Source organism: Psammomys obesus, unplaced genomic scaffold (genome assembly GCF_907164565.1).
Source record: "Psammomys obesus unplaced genomic scaffold, mPsaObe1.curated_primary_1811, whole genome shotgun sequence".
In the NCBI taxonomy this organism is placed as follows: Eukaryota; Metazoa; Chordata; class Mammalia; order Rodentia; family Muridae; genus Psammomys; species Psammomys obesus.
The window spans coordinates 34,381,777-34,402,468 of NW_026593286.1; the positions used below are offsets into that span (position 1 = coordinate 34,381,777).

Genomic DNA, 20,692 nt, shown 5'->3' on the forward strand with positions numbered 1-20,692 from the left:
TTATTAGGAAATTTCATTTAAATCACCTTCATATATGCATATATTTTAGGAAGCCTTTATGTATTAGGTTTCCATACAACCCCTCAAAGGGCCCTGAATTTCAGCTGCCCCACCTGTATTCCCTCTCCCCTCATTTTATTCTCCCCTTCCAATCTCCCCCCTACCCATCTATAATTATGCTATTCTATTGGTCCCCCCCCAATAGAAAGCAACCCAGTTCTTCCCACAGTCCCTTATTATATACCTAACCTCTGTGGCAATGTGGATTAAGCCTGCTTGTCCAAGACGTAACAGCAACATCCACAGAAAAGTAAATATATACCTTACTTGTCTTTTGGTTACCTCACTCAGGATGACATTTTTCTAACTACATCCATTTACTTGTGAATTTCATGATTTCACTTTTTGTTACTTGTTTCAAAACAGGGTTTCTCTGTGCTACCCTGGCTATCCTGGAACTCTCTCTGTAGACCAAAGCAACTAGACTCAGAGACCTGCCTGCTTCCACCTCCTGAGTTCTGGGATTAAAGCCTTGCAACACCATGCCTAACTTATTTCACTTTTTTAATGATTAATATTCCATGGTATAATTACACATTTTCTTTATCCATTCATTTGCTGATTGTCACATCAGGTGTTTCCAATTTCTGGCTATTGTGAATAGAATAGTAATGAATGAACATGATTGAGCAGGTATCTCTGAAGTAGGATGTAGAGTCCTACGTGACCAAGAGTAGAGCTGGATCTTAAGGTAAATCGATTCCCAAATTTCCAAGGAACTGCCATACTGATTTCTATAACGGCTGTACAAGTCTGCACTCCCATCAACTACGGATGAGTCTCCCTTACTCTACATCCTCAGCAGCATGAACTATCATTTAGTGATCTTTTGTTCCCAAAGCAAAGAGGACCTGTGCCTCACTCTGAATAGTCAAAGTTTGCTCTCATGTACTTAACACAATTGGCTAACTGAAAGACGCACACTTGAGAAGCAAAATGCAACTTTTTAAAAATCTGGTTTTTGTTATATATTTTATTATATTTATTAATTTTGTTATTTTATGTATATGAGTGTCTTGCCTGCGTCTAGTCATATGCACCACTTCTGTGTTTAGTGCCAGTAGAAGTCAGAAGAGGACATCAGATTCCCCTGAGGCTGGAGTTATGAACAATTGTGAGCTGCTATGTGACTGCCGGAAATTAAACTCTGGTTCTCTGAAAGAGCAGCTGGTACTTTTAACTGCTGAGCCAGTTGTTGATGTTTTGAGACAAGGTCTTTCTCTGCAGTCCTGGCTGTCCTGGAACTCATATGTAGACCAGGCTGCTCTCAAACTCAAGAGAGCTTCTTCTGCCTCTGTCTCCTGAGTTCTGGGATTAAAGGTGGGTGCCACAACACCTGGCTCTGAGTACAACTTCCTTTTGAAAACAGGGTATAACCTTAAGCACATGCTTTGACCTTAGGAAAATGATGGAGAGCTGATAAAGAGAAATTTACAGCTTTATTTTCGTGCTACATAGTTTATTGAACTTTTCATACATACATATAATGTCTTGATAAATCCACTCCCATTCCCTCCCAGTTTTATCCCTATCCTAACCACCATTTTTTAGTACCAATTTCATGTGCTTTGTTTTCTTAAGCCCACTGAGTGCACTTCGTGCTGCCTATACGTGCATGTATGTAGGACCATGTACCAGAACATCGGTAGCCTTTCAGGAGCCGTATACCTAAAGAAAACCGACTCTACCTCATCCAGCAGCCACTGGGTGCTAATAGCATCTCAGGGGGATTTGGGATGACTTGATTTTTTGAAAGTTTCGTGCATGCAGTCACAGTCCCTGAGTTTCTGTGTGCAGTGGTCCTCAGCAGTAAATACTGTTTCACTGAAGCCATTCACTGCCTCTTCCTCTTGCAGTTGTTCTGCCACCTCCCTCTTGGGGAGAGGATATGGTACAGAGGTCCCATCTACAGCGGAGAACTTTAAAGACCCTGACTCTGTGCACATTAACCCACTGTGGGTCTCTGTATTCATCTCCATGTACTGTAAAGAAAGAAGCTTCTCTGATGAAGGCTGAGAGATGCAGTAATCTAGGGCGACAAGGATAACGTGGGAGGGCAGTTTAATACTATGTCCACTTGCCAGAATAATGGGATCAGGTTCTCCCCTAGGGCCTGTGACCAAGTCAAAAGTTTATAACCAGTTATCAGTAACCATGCAGGAGGAGAGGTTGTGGGGTGTGTGTGTGTGTGTGTGTGTACAAATACACATGAGCAAGTGCACGCTGCGGTACACATGTGACGATCAGAGGACAACCTGTAGGAGTCGAGAGTTATCTCCTCCTACCAGGGATTGAACTGAGAATCACTGGCAGCAAACACCTTTACTCACTGAGCCATCTCTCCAACCTAAGTTCTCAGTCTTTTTATTTTTTTTTTATTAATGACAGTTTATTTACTTTGTATCCCAGCTGTAGCCACCTTCCCCATCCCCTCCCAATCCCGCCCTCCCTCCCTCTTCTCCTCCCATGCCTCTTCCCCAGTCCACTAACAGGCGAGGTCCTCCTCCCCTTTCTCTGACCCTAGCCTATCAGGTCTCATCAGGACTGACTGCGTTGTCTTCCTCTGTGGCCTGGGTAAGGCTGCTTCCCCCTCAGGGGGAGGTGATTAAAGAACCAGCCACTGAGTTCATGTCAGAGATAGTCTCTGTTCCCTTTACTAGGGAACCCACTTGGACTGAGCTGCCCAGGGCTACATCTATGCAGGGGTTCTAGGTTATCTCCATGCATGGTCCTTGGTTGGAGTATTAGTCTCAGAAAAGACTCCTTGGCCCATATTTTTTTTTTTTTGGATCTGTTGTTCTCCTTGTGGAGCTCTTGTCCCCTCCAGGTCTTTCTATCTCACACTTCTTTCATAAGATTCCCTGCACTCTGCCCAAAGTTTGGCTATGATTCTCAGCATCTGCTTTGATACCTTGCTGGGTAGAGTCTTTCAGAGGCCTTCTGTGGTAGGCTCCTGTAAGTTCTCAGTCTTAAATCTTGCTAACAGGCTGTGAAGATGGCACAGCAGTTAAAACCCTGTGGAAAATGGCATTCAGATCTGCTTTGACTCAGAGGGCTCAATGAGTAATGTTTCAGAAGAGACATTAAGTCAGGTCTGCTGGACCATTGCTATGTAGATAGATCTACTTTAAAAGTTCCTAATACTCCCTGTAAATAATTAACTTTGTTGATGGTATACTGTAAAATCATACTTGCTTTACCATTTCAAGGCAAAAATAGCACCTCACATTTATAGAGGCCCTTATAATTTATAAGGACTCATACAAACTGTCCCGTTTTGTCCATGCCATACTTAGTTTTCTATGAAAGAATAGAAGTTTATACAGGTTCAGAGAACTACTCAATATGACATTACTATAAATGGTAGAAAAATTATTAGTAGTGATCACTATAAGAAGGTTAATAATCTTTGGAAAAATAGGGCAGGGTCAAATCAATCCAGAAAGAACATAATACTTTTGAGACATTATTTCACCCAAGAATTATGAACCATCTTTCATTTAGTCAGTAAAAATCAATCTGTTCTACTTTCTTAAGTATATGAGAGTCTAGCCAAAATATATTTAAATTCTAAAACAGAAAATAAATCATGAGAAACAAAAATTTGTTTCAACAAGCTTTTATCATGCAACCTAAGTATACAAACCAGTTTCCATTGTGGAAATACAGCTACTCTAGAACTTTTAATATTGCTCAGTAAAATAGACTTTTAAAATACTGTTCAAGTTAGCATTCTGAGAAATATAAGAAACACATGGAGAGAAGAGCGAGCTTCTAGGGTATCCCGGAAAACCTTTTAGCCTTCAGGCAGCAAAAGATAGCTATAGCCTTCACCATTCACTCTTGGGAACATGAGAACATAACACATCTTGAAATGCTTCTGAAACAAAATCCACCACCAAAACATTTTTCCTTCTTCCTCTCCATTCTTGCTAATGGCTACAATGTAGGCATTCATCTGTATTTGAGTGTAACCCCTCCACTTAACCTTGTTTTCTAAGCTCTATCACTGAACTACACCCCAGCTCTGCTGGTTGGGGAATGTTTACTCGTACCTGGTTGTTACATCCTAGTAATAAGGACTAGACTCAAAAATTTTAAATTTGATCTAATTCTTTTTCAACTTTTTCTTATTTTTAATGTGTATATTTGTGCACATGTATGTGGTTATGTGCATATGAGTGCAAGCAAGTACCTACAGAGGCCAGAAGTGCAAGAATCCCTGAAGTTGGAGATGCAGGTGGTTGTGGGCCTCCTAATGTAGGTGCTAGGAATAGAACCCATGTCCTCTGGAAGAGAAGTACATGATTCTAACCACTAGCCATCTCTCCAGCCCCAAATTTGATCTAAGATAAAGGTCATTATCATAATTGTCTTATTTGTTAAAACTTCCTGACAATATAGCCTGATTTCAATGGAGTAAATTTTTTTATAATACTGATTTTGATAAACTTTCTTTAGTTTATGATTCCTACAAGACATTGCAACATTCTTTTCAAATTGGAAGACTGTAACATCACAAAGTATCTTAAAGTGCTATTAATAAACTATATTTGCACAATTAAAGCATTTTTAATTTTAGTTAAATTTAAGTTTAATTTATAGCTAAATTTTTAATTTAACTATAATTACACAATTAAAGCATCCAGATCTGTTATCACAGTTTAAAAATAACTCCCTGTTTTCATGAACTTTTTCTGACAGTTACTTGGTCTGGCACTGGCACATTACTTCTTGACTCATAAGATATGCTCAGCATTCTAGGAGATCAGTGTAGTGTTCCATGTGCCTGTAGCACCTAACTTAAACTATACCTAGAAAATGCCCCTGCAGAGAGTTTTGCTTCTTAATCTTAGAAAGTTCATCCATATCCCTTAACTGTACGAAAGATGCTAATTTTTAGAATAGTCAAATACAGTTTTAGTCAAATAGTCAAATACAGTTGTTTTAGTCTAGGTGCTACTTCAAAAGTTGTATTCAATATGGCAGTCACTACCTCCTTACTGGCTTTCTTTAATCACAATATTGAATTCAGATCACTTAAAGCAGGGAAAACAATTGATGAGATTTCTCAGTAACAGGATTTGCCTCCACCCAGATGCTCTAAAGAAGTCATTTAGTTATTAAAGATGACTAGTAAAACTTGCTATTTTGAGTGCCTTAAGCAGGGGGTATCTCTACCAATCTTTATATTCTGCAGTAGATCAAATAAAAGTCCCTTTTTTGAAACCAAACTTAGTCAACGAATGATTTGCTTAACAGCAAGATAAAGAGTTTATCTATTACCATTACGTAGTATACTAATAACCTGCTGATTTGTCTCCTATAGTGCTTTCTTATCCTTAAGATCTAATTCTAATCTTACATACCACAAGCACATAAGTTTTTGTAAAACACAAATTTAGCCAAAGTTTCGGGATGGCCCAAAGAAAGTATAATGTAGGGGCTGGAGAGATGGCTCTGAGGTTAAGAGCACTGGCTGCTCTTCCAGAGGTCCTGAGTTCAATTCCCAGCAGCCACATAGTGGCTCACAACCATCTATAGTGAGATCTGATGCCCTCTTCTGGTGTGCAGGTGTACATGCAGATGGAACATTGTTTACATAATAAATGAATCTTTAAAAAAAAAAAGTATAATGTAATTTAGAAATCTTATTGAATATGGCAATTCTTGGATCCTTTAATATGTGATTTCTTTATAGCCATAGGATGCCTCCCTGTGTAGCAGCAGATTAGAAAGTTAACCTCCTCTTCAAGCATTTCCTGAAGAACACTTTCCTCAGAATCCAGACCCAGGGCCAGGAATGAATATAGCTCAGTGATAGACCAGGCTTGCCTACCACACACAAGGCTTAGGTTAGATCCTTAATGCTTTCTTAAAAAGAAAAATAAAAAAATCCAGACCCAGTTAATCTTGTTTTTTAAATCTTTCCCTTAAGTAATTATAAAAATGAGAGCCATTTAAAGTGCGTTAAAACCCTAATTTTCTTTAAATCTCTTAATAGGAACCAAGGTTACATTCTGTGAGGAGAAGCTTTTCTCAACCTTCATCTGTGGGTTTGAAACCTCGATATTCTCGAAGCCCACACTTTCATCCTAGAAAAGATTTCAGAGCAGAGGATTCAGTTTCCACTCCACCTTCCTGTACTGACTTTGTTAAGCAGACTCTTGGAGAACTGTTTTGTCCAGAAATAGAAAATAACTAGACCCCTATGCGGTCTAGTAACAAATGGGTTTGGGAATATGCTTAAGGTTAAATGTTTTTGCTTTTTTTTTTTTTAAGAGAATTTCTAAACCTTAGTAGCCAGAACATTGGAGATGCAGAGTTAAATCATGATTCCTTTATTAACTCAGACACTTAAGTACTATAGAGCTGTAAGCTGTAACAAACAAGATAAGAGTTGTCTCTGTAAGACAACAACTATCTTACAGGTCACCATCTGGCTGTCTTACCAGCATGATCATCATACATAACCACTTACAAACATCTATGATGTTTAGATTTTCAGTTTTATTCCAAAAGTTTCATATTTGTAGACAAATTCATGGTGTATATATAAGAAATACTTAGCAACAGACCACTTTTTATAATAGTCTCTAAACAAACTCCATCTTCTTAAGGAGAGGATGTATAGATTCTAGTTGTCACATTATTCTGGTTTCACTACATTTGTGTTCATGTGTATTTTACCTGTATTAAGTGCTTTTGATAAGAACATTTCAAACTCTACGTTACAATTTTTTTAAAACATTGATGTAAAAAGGTGTTATAAAATATCCATAAGTCTGTCCTGTTATAGCCACTTATTGTATGTGGTTACCATGGCCAAAGTGACACTATCCTTAAATATTCTTAAAAATTATCTGTTTCTGGCCCTTTTCTGTCATTTATACATGAAGTAGAGTGTTCATGGCATCTTAAGGCATATAAGTATTCATAATTACATCATGTCAGATTTGATACTGTCAGTATTTCTTTTTACCTTTCATTCATTCATTTCTTTGGGCTTATAGGCTTTTAAAACATTAGAATTTACCCATAACACAGTTTTACTTTTAAATGCAAAGAAGGTATGATTGCCTGCTGTTAGGAATGAAAGAAGTTTCTAAAAATTAAAAACTATGCCATACTAATTAGAATTTTTTAAATTAAGAAATAACTAATCTTTTAAATTAATGCTTTCTGTTTACCAAATGTGGCTTCTATTAAAAAAAATTCCTTGACAGAAGCTTAGATTAGTAAAAACAATAAGGTTACATAAATCAATAAGGTTATATAAAGATTTAAATTGACTACATGGAATTTTACTTCAGAACTTAATGAAATTTGATAGCACAGTACTTCTAGAAAACACTAGAACTTCAGTACTTTAAATTTACCTCCAGGAATTAATACTGTCTTGGACAGTATTAATTAAAGAGCTGGAAAAGAGTAAGAATTATAAGTAAAAAAGTTTTCATAATATCAGAAAAGCAATTCCCAGTAATAACTTGAATTACTTTTTATTCATCTCATGAAGGATGATGAATATACTTGTGGATGTACATACATACTTGGGGTATGTAATCCTAATTTTTGGACCTAAAATACATGTCTGTGAAAAAAATGTACTAGTATATTAGATAGTATCTTTATACATCCTAAGGCTATTCCATCTACTTAAAAGTATTTTCTTTTGCTAAAGTTACTTTCAAAGTAACATGCTATATGTAATCTATTACCAGAGCCCTAGCCAAAATATCATGAAACAATATACTTGACACTCAGCTCACCTGTTTTCAGTATATATTTTAATCCCATATTTATTACTCAGGCTTATTCAGTGAAATCAGACATTTTTCTAAAACCTTTATAAATTCCAAGAGTCTGAGAGTAATCCTTATTTTGCATTAAAAAAAAAAAAAAAACTTTTGACAATGAAATGTTTTTCTTACCCAACTTAGTTCAAGCAGTTATGCTCTCTCCTAAAATATATTGTACTTCCACATTATTTTCATTCAATTCTGTAACGATTATATATTACTGTTTATCTCCTTTAGACTGTAAAGTATTAAATGGAGATACCATGAAAATATTAATGTAAGCCCTCAAAAGATACTACTCTGCTTCAGTTGTGGCGCCTTGCTCTTCTTTACAAATGTAACAAAAATCATTTTAACAACTGTAAAACATCAGTGCTTAAGCTTTCAGTTTTTAAGGTCTTTTTATAAATCCTATAATAACCTCACCCTTATTCAGTTCTGAAACAACCACCAACAGTACCTAAAGGAAATGTCTAATCAGCATAAAAAGTATTGCTAAAATACATCCTCTTCCCTTGGTACTTTGAGGATAGAAGAATAACTTTAAAAGTATCCATTAACAATTTGAGATTAGATTTAATACAATGTGTTTCTTGCCAATCACATTAGGATCTTTGTTTTCACCACCAAAATAAAGAAAGATACATGGTATATGGCCATGTTTTTAACAACATGTAAAAGTATGCAGACAGATTTTTAAAAGATACTAATACCCATAATTTTTCTGCCCTTTGTAAAAAGCCAAGTGCTGATTAGTAAAGTTAGTAGTTGTAGTATTCTGCTCAGACTATTTCAAACTGTGAGAAGCGCTTTTAATTAAAATAACATTTACTACCCTGATGTGAAAAGGAAAATGAAAATAAACAGCAATAATCCCATGTTTACAGGATGTGTGTAAGCCCATGTTCCAACTTCATATATAATCTTTACAATTTGTTTTAAATTGTTGAACTCAGACATACACACCTTTACATACTGAATATTTAAACAAACTTACCAATGATGTTCTCTAATAATTTGGTTTAACTTAACTAGCCCCCTTCTCATTATTTGGTTTTAAGAAGCAAGTTTTCAATATGACTGTTGTCTGTCCATCTGAAATCACAGCAGTTCCTAGTAAATTTACACTGAGCTACAGCTATTCATGTCAGAGTTATAGTTCTGTATCTAATCTCCATGAATTACAGAAAAATTAGGCTAGAAAACTAATGTATGACATCAGTTACATCCAAGAATATATTATTTACAGTTTGGTGTGAATTACTTTATAGACCGATTTCATGTGAACAATGGTTTATTTAACTAAAAAAATTCCCATCAGCGCTAACAAACAATTTTTTATATTTTATACTAGGTTAAAACAATGTCACAAGGAATCTTAAAAATGTTTCCTTTGCATCCAAATAAAACTCCTTCTTAAAATGGCATGAAAACTAACCAGCCATTTTCATGAAACTAATTATATACACATTTTCAGTAACTAACCTTTTAAGTAGTTACAAAGTTCTTCTGTAATATCAAAATAAGCTTATTCTAATTAGATTCCAATGATGAGTTAAAAATAAACTCTAGCTGGTGAGCTAGATCCGTGGTAAAACGTTTGCCTAACGCACAAGACTCTGGGTCAGTCTCCAGCATTTAAAGAGAGAGAGAAAAGGGAAAAAAGCCATCCACAATGAAACTAGAACAGGACTTAATACTTTAAAAGTCTACGTTTTATATACAACACAGGGACTTTCTGTAAAATGAACTTTCCTTAGGGCCTTAAAGTATAAAATGTCAATTCATTAATTCTAGTTTACTAAGATTGAAGCTTTGTACCTTATGAAAGGCTTTACAAATTCCTCTAGTATATAAAGTCATTCTTACCTACTGAACAGCATCATGCCTCGCTAACTAAGGTGTCTGCATTCAAATAGGATACTAAAAAAGTTGTTTTAAGCCCAGAATTCCTGGCCTTTCTAGTTAACACAAATTTTAAAACATTTGATTTCTTAAAATGTTTTACATGAGAGCTGAGACCTCTATAAAGATGGTCTCAGCCCATTTTCTTGAGTGAAACTCCCATCTAACAAAACAGCTACATTCCTTTTCAAATGTAAAGGTGAAACTCAGTGTTTCTTTTTGCAGCTCACAATAAAGTTACTAGTTTAAAGAGATGAGAACATATTGACTATACTGTGAAATAAAATTTGTCAAGTCTTATCCAGTATTTGGCATTTTGAATGGGTAATAACCACAGCCAGGCGACCTGGTTTCTGCAGTTTCAGAAAAATGTCATAAGAATAGATGTCATAGAATTTAAACTGTTAGTAAATAGATAAGTTTTATTAATATGTTCATTTGTTAGGTAAGTTTTATTGATGTGTTCATTTGTATTAAACTGTATGTATGAAATAAAGTTTCAGTCTTGTGGCCTCTAGTAAATTCTCTAGCTTTGTTACTATAATAGTTAATTCAAATAAACCTCAATATTGATGTTTATCTAAAGATAAATGTGAAGTGTTGAGAAAATGTCATTTTAAAATACTTAGCCTCATTAGCTAAGTATTTTATGACAAGATTCTTTAATTTTTAGCAGATTCTTAAACTCACTCCATTTGTGACCCCTTTTCACCTAAGAAAATTTTATGACTAATATATACATAAGATAGTATATATCAGCCAAACATTTATTGATGATAAATTATACATTTATTTTAAAACAATTCTTTTGTACACATATAATCTTACCATTTATTAAAGCCTAAAGCAAATGTGTATACTAAGATAAATGTGCTTATTGATCTTTACATAAAGAATTAATTGACCCAGTGAGACAGCTCTGCAGGAAAAGGTGTTTTCTGTGTGCACCTGGACCTGAGTTCAATTCTGAGTACCCTGTAAAGGCGGAAGAAAAGAAGGAATTTTTCTCACATTGACACATGGGTTATGTGCCAAGACACATATTATGTGCACACATACCAACAGGAAAAATGGTTTACACCTTTAGGAGCTAAATCTTGGTTGAATAGCTGATACTAAAAGACATAAAACATCTTTCAACATTTTTATATTATAAAATCAATATTTTTATTTCATAATCTTCAATGCTGAAAATAGTTTCATATCAATATATAAAAAAATGGAGAATGTCTAAGGTTATTTCAGAAGTTGATGGAAATTCTGACCAAATCCAAAACAAAATTCATTTAACTTTAAAAAAAAATAAAATGAAACTCAAACAGCAACTTTTATTTTTGTCTTACTTTTCTATTGCTGTGATAAGAAATTATGACCAAGGCAATTTATGAAAAGAAAGTACTTGATTGGGCTAATTGTTCCAGAGAGTTAGATAGTAGAGTCAGACTTGGAGCAACAGCTGAAAGCTTACATCTTGATCCATCAGTAAGAGGCAGAGAGCACACTGGGAATGGCAGAGATTTTTGAAATCTCAAAGCCCATCCCCAGTGACATATTTCCTCCAACAAGGCCACACCTCTTAATCTTTCTCAAAGGATTCCACCAGCTGAAGCTTAAACATGAGCCCTTGAGCACCGATCTCATTCAAACCAATAAAGATTGACTTATTTTTTATTCATGTAAGAGTTTTGCCCACATGTACGTATGTGCACCAGGTGCATGTCTGATTCCAGTGGAGGCCAGAAAAGGGCGTCAGATCCCCTAGAATGAATCAAACCCAGATTCTCTGGAGAAGTACTAAGTGTTCTTAGCTACTCACTCATCTCTCTAGATTTCTCTCTCTCTCTCTCTAGCTTCTATTTATTTTTATTATTTTTTCAGGTTAACACAGAGAGTAACTAATTATATAACAGCGCCTTCATACATGTGTTTTTATACTTTTCCATCTGCTCCCTCCACTGTCACCTTCTGCACCCAGCAGGCTCCGTTCCTTTCCCTCATTAACCAGCTTCTACTTTCACGTGCTTTCCTCTCATGATCATCTTTCTACTTCAATTCTTTTAAACAAATACTCTGATCCAAAACAACCTGATAATATGCAGATTTGGTGCTAAGGAATGGTTGCTGGAATATTACGGGCTTTTCCCCTATTTAAAGTATTATATTCCCATAAACACAGAAAACTGTAAAGTAAAGACAGCAATTCCTAACATACATAGTTTTGCATTTGAACCCTGGTGTTTCAGTGTCCTGGTCTGCTCTCTGTTGCTGTGATACAATGCCATAACCAAAAGCAACTTAGGGAAAAAGAGCTGGTTTTGACTTCCCATTCTAGAGGGATAAGAAAAGGTCCATTATGGAAAGGAGGAATAGCAGCAGGTGGCAGGCTTAGCAAACAGGAAACTGAAAGCTGACTTCTTTAAACACAAGCAGAAGGCACAGCACACTGAAGGAGGGAAAAGAAACAGTACCAATGCCCCCTCAACACGCTTCTACCAGCAAAGCTCCACCAACCCGTTCCCCAAAAAGAACAACTACAAACCAGGTGTTCAAACACACAAGCCTAAGAGGGGACATTTCTCACCCACAGCACCACATCTGGCAGCCTTTGTCGACATTGCAGGGCTGAAATTGTGTGTAAAGTAGCGGGGCTACAATAAGGTCATGCGATGCAACACTGTTGAGTGCTACCGGAGACACTAGCTTCCTCACACATTTGATTTTCAATCAATTTTTGGTTGTGTGTTCAGGAACCTTTTTCTGTTGACAGTTTTTTGGTTTCCCCCACAGTTAGTTATGTGACCCACGAAGAAGCTGTGGGTTAGAGGACAATCAATGTATTCTAGGACATGGAGCATTGAAAACAAGAAAGGAATAATGTTAAAGAAAAGCTGGCTATACAGTTCCTAAAAACTGCTTGAATTTGCATCAGTATATAAGCAGGCTTAGGATACAAACAAGTTTCTGTAGGCACTTTCATAACTGTCACATTAACTACCCTCAGCTTCAAACACTACTCTGTTCAAGTTTAAGGGTCTTACTTGATCTCAGATAATTTGGATCCAGTTATGCTTTCCACGATATAGTTATGACTGGTGTTTGTACTGTGGTGTGCTAAGGCTCAGCAGGAGCCCTTTGAGTCTAGGCACTGCTGTTTTAACTGTAATCCTATGCAAATTACTGTCTTCTGTGCCTCTCACCAGCTTACTAGGTCAGTGGGAAAAGATGAAATAAAAAAGGAACTATTGGTTTTCTCCCACCATCTTCTTATGATCTTTTTTTTTTTTTTTTTTTTTTTTTTAAGACAGGTTCTCACTAGGTAACCCTGGCTGACCTGGAACTCTACCAGGCAGGCTAGCCTCAAACTTAAGAGATGTCCCTGCCTCTACCTCCAGAGTGCTGTGATTTAAGGTGTATCCCACCATGCCCAGCTAGGGGTTTGGAGGGGGTGGCTACTGAAAGAACTTAGTGAATCAAGTATATCAGACCAACAGTTGCATTTACTTTAATAGAGGCTTGTATGAAAAAAGAAAATTTAAAGTCACAAAACCTAGCTGCTACAAATTCCTTTCCCTTAACAGTAATGGTATATTGTATAGTAAGCATTAAAGATTCAAATGCTAATAATAGTTACTCAGTTACGGTATTTTTCACTTCTCATTGCATGATTTTCCTGAAGTCCTAAGTGGAATTTTTTATTTTATATGTATTTTTTCACTGTTGGCTTTTTCTATTTTTTAAGGCTGTGTTGTCAGAGCATACAAATTCCTAACTGATTCAACTTGGTGCATTATTCCTTTTGTCCTATGTCCCTTGTGTTACTACTTTTTTTACCTCAGCCTGAATTGTCTAATATTACATGTTGCTATGCCAGCTATCTTTTGTTTATTGTCTCTTCAGAAGTTATAAATTTTACACTATTACAATTACTCATTTGTATTTATCATCTTATGCTCTTTTTGCTTTTACTTGGCCCTTTTAATCTTCTCATTTTCTGGGTCAAGTTTTCTTCTACCTTTTCATCTGGCTAGAAATATTCCATTGTATTATTTTGCTGATTAGTTTCAAATAAGCTTGTGGACTATGTATGTCTATCTATAGACTTTAAACAATAGAAGCTTCTAGACTAGTTCAAAAGAAACTAAACTACTGAAGTGGTCTTATTTAGTTGTCCAAACAAAAGCTTAACTACCTCTTTAAAAACATCATCAGGCACTGGCCGGCCTACTGGCACACTAATCCCAGCACTTTTGGGAGGCAGAGGCAGGTGACTCTGTAAGTTCAAGGCCAGACTGGTGTCTAAATAGTACCAAGACAGCCAGGGCTCACTGAGATACCATTCCAATCTATAACTTGACCATAATGAGATCTTTGAAAGTCATCTTCATGTTCAGTATCTTAGTGATTCTCAACTAACAATGGCTGCAAACTACTCATGTAAGATTGTGATGATTGTTCCATTTCCCCACTGTATACTGAGGAAGGTGGCACCTTCCATTTCCAGTTATTCCTAGCATTTCCCTCCAGTTACCCACTTCAGTCTTCCATGCCTCTACAGAATTAAAAACCAAACATTCTTAACAACTCAAGGGCAGAACTCATTTGGAGCCTCAATTTTCTATTTGCAGTTGGCAAACCTTCCTGAAATATCCTCACATCTCACAATACCCTAGGTATCTGCTGTAAACTGTTGAGTTCATTAGGAATGAAGCATCTATCCTTTTGCCTGTAACTTCGATGACAATCCAGGTGTGGCGAACCTCCGGTAGAACAGAGCCACACCAAAGCGTTCCCAGTTCTCAGACCCATGGTTTAGTCTGTCTCACATCATGGACTATGAGTTAAAACAGTATTTAAGTGTACAGCTCTTTCCTTGTTAGGTTGCTCCTTGAATCCAAAGGCAGAATTTTAGGAAGCCCAAGACTATATAAAAAAGAAGAAAATTTCACCTTTACACTGGCTAGTCTTTTCCTGTCTGCTCAAAATAGTTACTGGCAGTTTAAGCTGGGGGCTTTGGTCCTGTCTCCAGAAATAGAACACTACATGTAAGTTTAAGATGTGGTTAATTAACCTTAATGTGGCTGTCATTGTTCCAGCTCTTAAATATTAACCAAAGCACTGTGCTCCCTGTTGGGAGCTCAGCAATGCTGGGGCTAAGGCGATGACTCAGTAAGTAAAAGGGCTTGCCCTGCTAGGCTGACCACCCCAGTTCTCTTCTCCAAATCCCACAAGTAATACAAGTATCTATAATCCCAGCAGGCCCTGGAAGGAGGCAGGGGTAGAAACCGGAGAATCTCCAGAAAATGGGAAAGCTAGCTAGTCTGGCTTACTCAGTATCAACAGACTGACCCAAACTAGGTAGAAAGGTAAGGACACATATTTCACCCCATCTTCTGACCTTTTTATGCATAATCCTACACCCAGGAATACAAAGCCACACATACCTGCTCCTCTACTCCCAGCCACTCCACGGTCTCTTGTTCTCATTCTAACACAGACAGAAACACACAAAAATAAGCTTTAAAAAACGAGTTTAAGTTCACCAGTCCTATCCAAAGCTCCAGCTGAGGGGGCACGACGAGCTGTGCTTGCTCAAAGTTTTAGGGGAGAATTGAAGGCTTTCTTCTACAATCTTGGGTACCCCAATTGGCCGTAGCCCCTACCTCCAAACTAGCAAAATTCTGCAGCAAAAACGTGTGGCTGTAGTCAAGACCACATCTTCTATCTTCAGCTACTCAGGTAAAGGGCAAGGTAAGGACCCACCAAAGTTTATAACAACCAGCACTACCACAAGAAGTTTCTTCAGCTGAACTTCAGACAATGGAGAAGTGCAGTTATAAATTATCACAGAGCAGCAATGTTCACTAGCCACAGCTTACCTAAGGGGCCTGGACTCCCCATAACTCCAGGTGACACCAGTGCAGCAGTGTCACTGCAAACTTCGTAGAGGCACAGCAGTCAGAGATCCATGAAGCCATCCCTGCTCCAATCTTCATAAACCACCTGCCTCTGCTTCCTGAAGCCTACAGCGCAGTCAACTGATACCCACTCCAGTATCAGAACTTCTCGGGCTGAAGAACTGTCACAGTCACAGGTAAACCTTCACCAAAACATCCACTGAACAAATGTTGGCTCAAGGGCCCAACTTCCAGCCCTTGAAATTTACACACTCCCGCATCAACTTCATAGTCTACTAGCCTATTCACACCTATCAAGGCTCGTATAGGTTCTCAAGAAAAGTGTCTATTTAAAATGTCTGAGGTTTTGGTGCAATCAAAGATTGTATCTACTTGCTGCTTCTGCAGCCACAAGTTTTTCCAACTTGTAAAGTACCTAATCTTATCAGTTTGTAAAACATGCTTTGCAGTACACAGAAATACCATTTAACATAACCATTACCTACTGCTTCTTACATGACTTCGTAGATAGAGGACAGGAGCCTGGAGAGGTGAGACCTGTTATTTGTTTGGCAGTACTTAGGAATGAGCCCAGGACCTTCCATGCTCGGTAAGTACTCCGCCGATAAACTCTAGCTCCAACCCCCACTCTCATCCCTTCCTTGAAATCTGACCTGCCTGTGCTGTCACTTCCTGTGATACTGCCTTTAAGAGTGTTTGAGAATCACAAGAGTACTGGGGGCTGGGGCCTTGTAGCAAAAGGTTCTATAAGATGCCACATAAAGTACTGACATTTCCAGAATAGGAAACCTTACAAATCTCCACATTTATTCCCTTCTTCCAGAAGGGCCCCCAACCCCTCACCTTAGAAGTGCAAACCCTCCAGTTACATGTAACTCTCTACTTGGCAATTCTTAACTCCTGTGTCAAGCCAAACACAGATGTGTACGACAAAGGCCGTTTGTTTTACCTACTGTACCTAGTACAGAACTGTTTGACCTTCCTCATCACCACAGAAGAGGGATCCAGTTTACTACACTCTTCCACTCAGACTACCCTGGCTGCTAGGCCATCTCTCCTCGTGTCTAATAGCAGCTACTGAAATGCCTTCAAAAACAACAGTCTGCAAAACTCCAACAGCAGCAAGCCAAACTCCACTGGGACACAAGGAGAATTGCCTATGGAACACACTGTGGACCATGGCGCGCACACTGCAGTGAGGGCTCAGCAGCGGAGAGCTAATCTCACTGGTCTTCTAAGTGCCTTCCTTTCAGGGATATACACTACCTCACACCACTACGCAGTCCGAAGAGACTGTCCTGTACCCCAGAAGTCTACCCCATGAATCCCGGTAGGTAACTAAAAGATGCCATAAGGGCCTGGGATGACCGAAGGCACAAGTGATACAAGGAGCCCCAAGGAACGCATGTGGAAATGGTCCTTCCACCTTTCCACGCAACCTAGGCTGTCGCTTTGCTGACTAATAGAACTAGAGCAGAAGGGTGGCACTTAAGAGTAAACTTGGAGCAACTGCCAGCTCAACTGTTTACTCCGTGTCGAGCCCTTTCTGCACGATACCAGATCAGCATTTATGTTCCAAAGCAAGCTCATTTAAGCTGTGGCCAAGCTGTGCTGTGAACAGACGTAACACTGACTGACTATTCTAATCACCACACTAATTGTTACTTTAACATCTTCTCTGGATGTTCTTTTATATGGAGCCTTGGAGAGAACCCTGAATCCTTGACAATCCTAAACACTGATAATTTTCTTCTTTCAACATTACCTTCAATAAATATAACCAAAGAGATCTAAATAAGGTAGTTATGATCAAGCTTTAATAACAAGTTGAAAGAACAAGACAGGCATTGTGGCACACCCTGTAATACCAACACCTGAAAGGTTGAGGCAGGAGACTGAACTGCATAGTGAAACCTTGTCTCAAAGAAAAGTAATCAACAAAAATTACTTTGACAAATATATTAATAACAATATTACATGATTTTGTACTATGTATCCTGATTGACCAAAAATAGTAATATGAGGTAAATTATATATGTCTAAGTTAAGAAATAAGAAATATAAAGAGAGGGCTTTATAGATGCATTATACATATAACCACTACTGAAATTTATACTGGTACTACACAGTGTACCTCAAGAGCTTTAGTTTTATCATATAAACCTGTTATATTTACCTACTAGCTTATTGTACATGTCACTTTTAGTAGTTTTAAAATGAGAACCCTAGTATCTTGTATTGTTAAAATAACAGTGGTTTCAAAGTTATCCTTTAAGAAAAACGGTAAAATTCTAAAGCTCTGTGAATTTAGAAAGCTGAAAATAATTCTAAGTCTTCTGAAGCCACGCTGTGAAGAGGCTGAATTGTGAGAGCAGAGTCCCCTACTGGATGAAGTGTAGTATTATAAAGCACAACTGCAAAGTGAGTACAAACATGGGCAAAAATCATCTAGTCTAGGACACTGGTTCCTAAAGTTCTCAGAAAAGAAAGAAGGAAAGAAAGTCTCTTTAACAGGAGACCTACCGTGTTTAACAAAGTAGGGCTAACCTGTAAAAACAGGTCAGGGACTTTGAATCCCAGTTGCAGTTCAAGGAGGGACTGTGCTAAATCAGCCTGAGGAGCAGAGGCTATGAGAGGTAGCGTGGACCATGGTTTGGGAGAAGGTACAATGAGAAGGAACAGTATCAGCAACTTGGTCCTGCCCTCAACCGTCCTTCTCTTGGAGACACTAGGGAACCAAGTACAGTGGTTAGTGGCACAGAGAAATGAAAAGGGTGGGTTAGGCACCTCAGTCGCTCTTAAGGACACAGCTCATGTGCTCATCTCTGATTAACACTTTCTGAACACTTTAACTTTCCTGAAAATGCAAAAACTACATTTGTTCTTTTACCACCAGCCAGTATGAACTGCGTTCCTAGGTTCTGTCTGCTTTCCCTAGCCAAGTCCTGGATTGGTCCAGTCTGGGAAACAAAAGCCCAGTGTCAGGTCCCAACCTTCTCCCTTCAAAAGGGCTTGGGCGTCCATAGAATCGAGGTAGGAAGTCGACCTCCCCGAGGCCTCTCTCAGTGGCACAGACCCCAAGTCTTGAAAGCAGCTTATCCGATAAGTTGGGAGTAACAGGCTGAAGCAAAGTTCCAAACACTCGCAAACACTCCAGGGCCACATGAAGCACGGTACCCAGCCAGGAAGCATCAGCAGGGCTCTCCCAGGTCAATTTCCACGGTGCGTGCCTTTGGACGAAACTATTAGTTTGACGAACACAGCTGGATACCGCCTCCAGAGCCTTATAGATCTGAAAGGCATCATAATAGCCCGCTACCTGCTTGGGCAAAGTGGCTACTGCATTTACGAGTTCATAGTCTTCTGCCTGCACACGAACTGACGGACCCGTGCCCCCTGGCTCCCTGGGGAAACAGGCAGCACAGAAAGTCGGGTAGATCCCAGAAGGGTTTATTCTGTGCACGGTGCACCGGTTTAAAAGCCCTCCTATGGCATCTGCCAGCTCGGAGTCCAGCAGTTTAACCACCTTTTCATCATAATAGTCGCAGTCCCAGTTGGGAACACCCTGCCGAAGGAGAAAATAGCGGAAGCCATCCACAGTATACCGATCAAGGCAAGTCCTGGGATCCACCACGTTGCCCAAGCTCTTGGACATCTTTTGGCCACTCACTGTCCAGTGCGAATGTACACAGATGCGATGTGGTGGCCTCAATCCAGCCCCTAGGAGAAGGGCAGGCCAGTAAATAGCATGAAATTTGAGAATGTCCTTACCTATGATATGTGATGTGGCGGGCCACCAAGACTTGAACTCTGCATCTGGGTAGCCAGCTACAGTGAGGTAGTTGACCAGGGCATCCAGCCACACGTAGATAGTCTGCGAGTCGTCCCCGGGAACCGGAATGCCCCAGTGCAGGTGGCTACTCCTCCGAGAAACCGACAAATCAGGCAGCTCCTCCTCCAGCCACTGAAGGACTGCCCGGTGGAACGGCTCCGGGGTGATCGCCTGAGGGTTGTTTCGAAGCCACTGCTGGAGAGGTTCTCGAAACTGGGAAAGCCTGAAAATGTAATTTTCTTCCTTGGTCCAGGAGACAGGGTGTCCGCTCTCGAGAGACACAGGACATGGATCCCCGGACGGACCCACCTGCCGAGTAACCTTGGCCTCAGGCAGGAAGCACTCGTCGGAGGCGCAATACCACCCTTCATAGATCCCTTTGTAAAGCAGACCCCGAGCCTCCAGCAACCCCCAGAAGTGCTGCACCGCCACCCTGTGCCGAGCCTCCGTGGTGCGGATGAAGTCGGTGGAGGAGATGCCAGCCTCCCGGAAAAGCTGCTGGAACTGGGCAGACACTCGATCGCACAGCTCGATTGGGGCCAGGCCCGCGGTGGCCGCCGCCTGCTGGATCTTCAGGCCGTGCTCGTCCGTGCCGGTGGAGAACCGCGTGGACGCGGAGCCGGGAACGCGGAGACGACGGTGGCGGCACAGGGCGTCGGCCAGCAGCGCCGAGTACAGGTGCCCGATGTGCGGCGCGGCGTTCACGTAGAAAATGGGCGTAGTGAAGTAGGCCCGCGCTTCTCGAGCGTCGCCGCTGGCGCTCGGCGAGCACGAGCTGTAGCGGCGACAGCCGCGCCCCGCGCGGGCGCCACTCAGCACCCGCAGAGCGCACTGCCGCAGCATGGTGCCGGCCGGCGCCAGTCCTGGAGGCGTTGCTCCCGAGCACTAGGAGGGCGCGTGCGCAGCGGGACAGCGCCGCGGCTTCCGGCTCGGAAGCCAATGAAAGGCGAGCCCTTGCTTCTGCGGCCCCGCCCACGGCACCTCCCCGGGCTTCCTGCGGCGCGCCAGGGCTGCTAGCTGGCGGGAGGGTTTGAGTAGTGCCCTGTTGGGTGGTGCTTTGGTTCGCAGTTTTGCTCATTGGGATCTGCCCCGGATCTGTACTGAGCTGAATCGGTTCTGGGCCGAGCTTGTTGGCAAGATTTTTATACTGAGGCATTTTCCCAAACCCATTAACCAGC

The 20,692-nt window shown here is 39.9% G+C and overlaps 1 protein-coding gene across 1 annotated transcript; it reads right to left on the reverse strand.

Annotated features, from left to right (window-relative positions):
* Positions 1-17,477: 17,477 nt before the first annotated feature.
* Mars2 (methionyl-tRNA synthetase 2, mitochondrial) lies at positions 17,478-20,377 on the reverse strand. The gene has a single exon (XM_055617157.1). It carries the CDS (start codon positions 20,355-20,357, stop codon positions 18,597-18,599), a length of 1,761 nt encoding a protein of 586 aa, XP_055473132.1. The 5' UTR covers positions 20,358-20,377; the 3' UTR covers positions 17,478-18,596.
* Between the last annotated feature and the right edge of the window lie 315 nt (positions 20,378-20,692).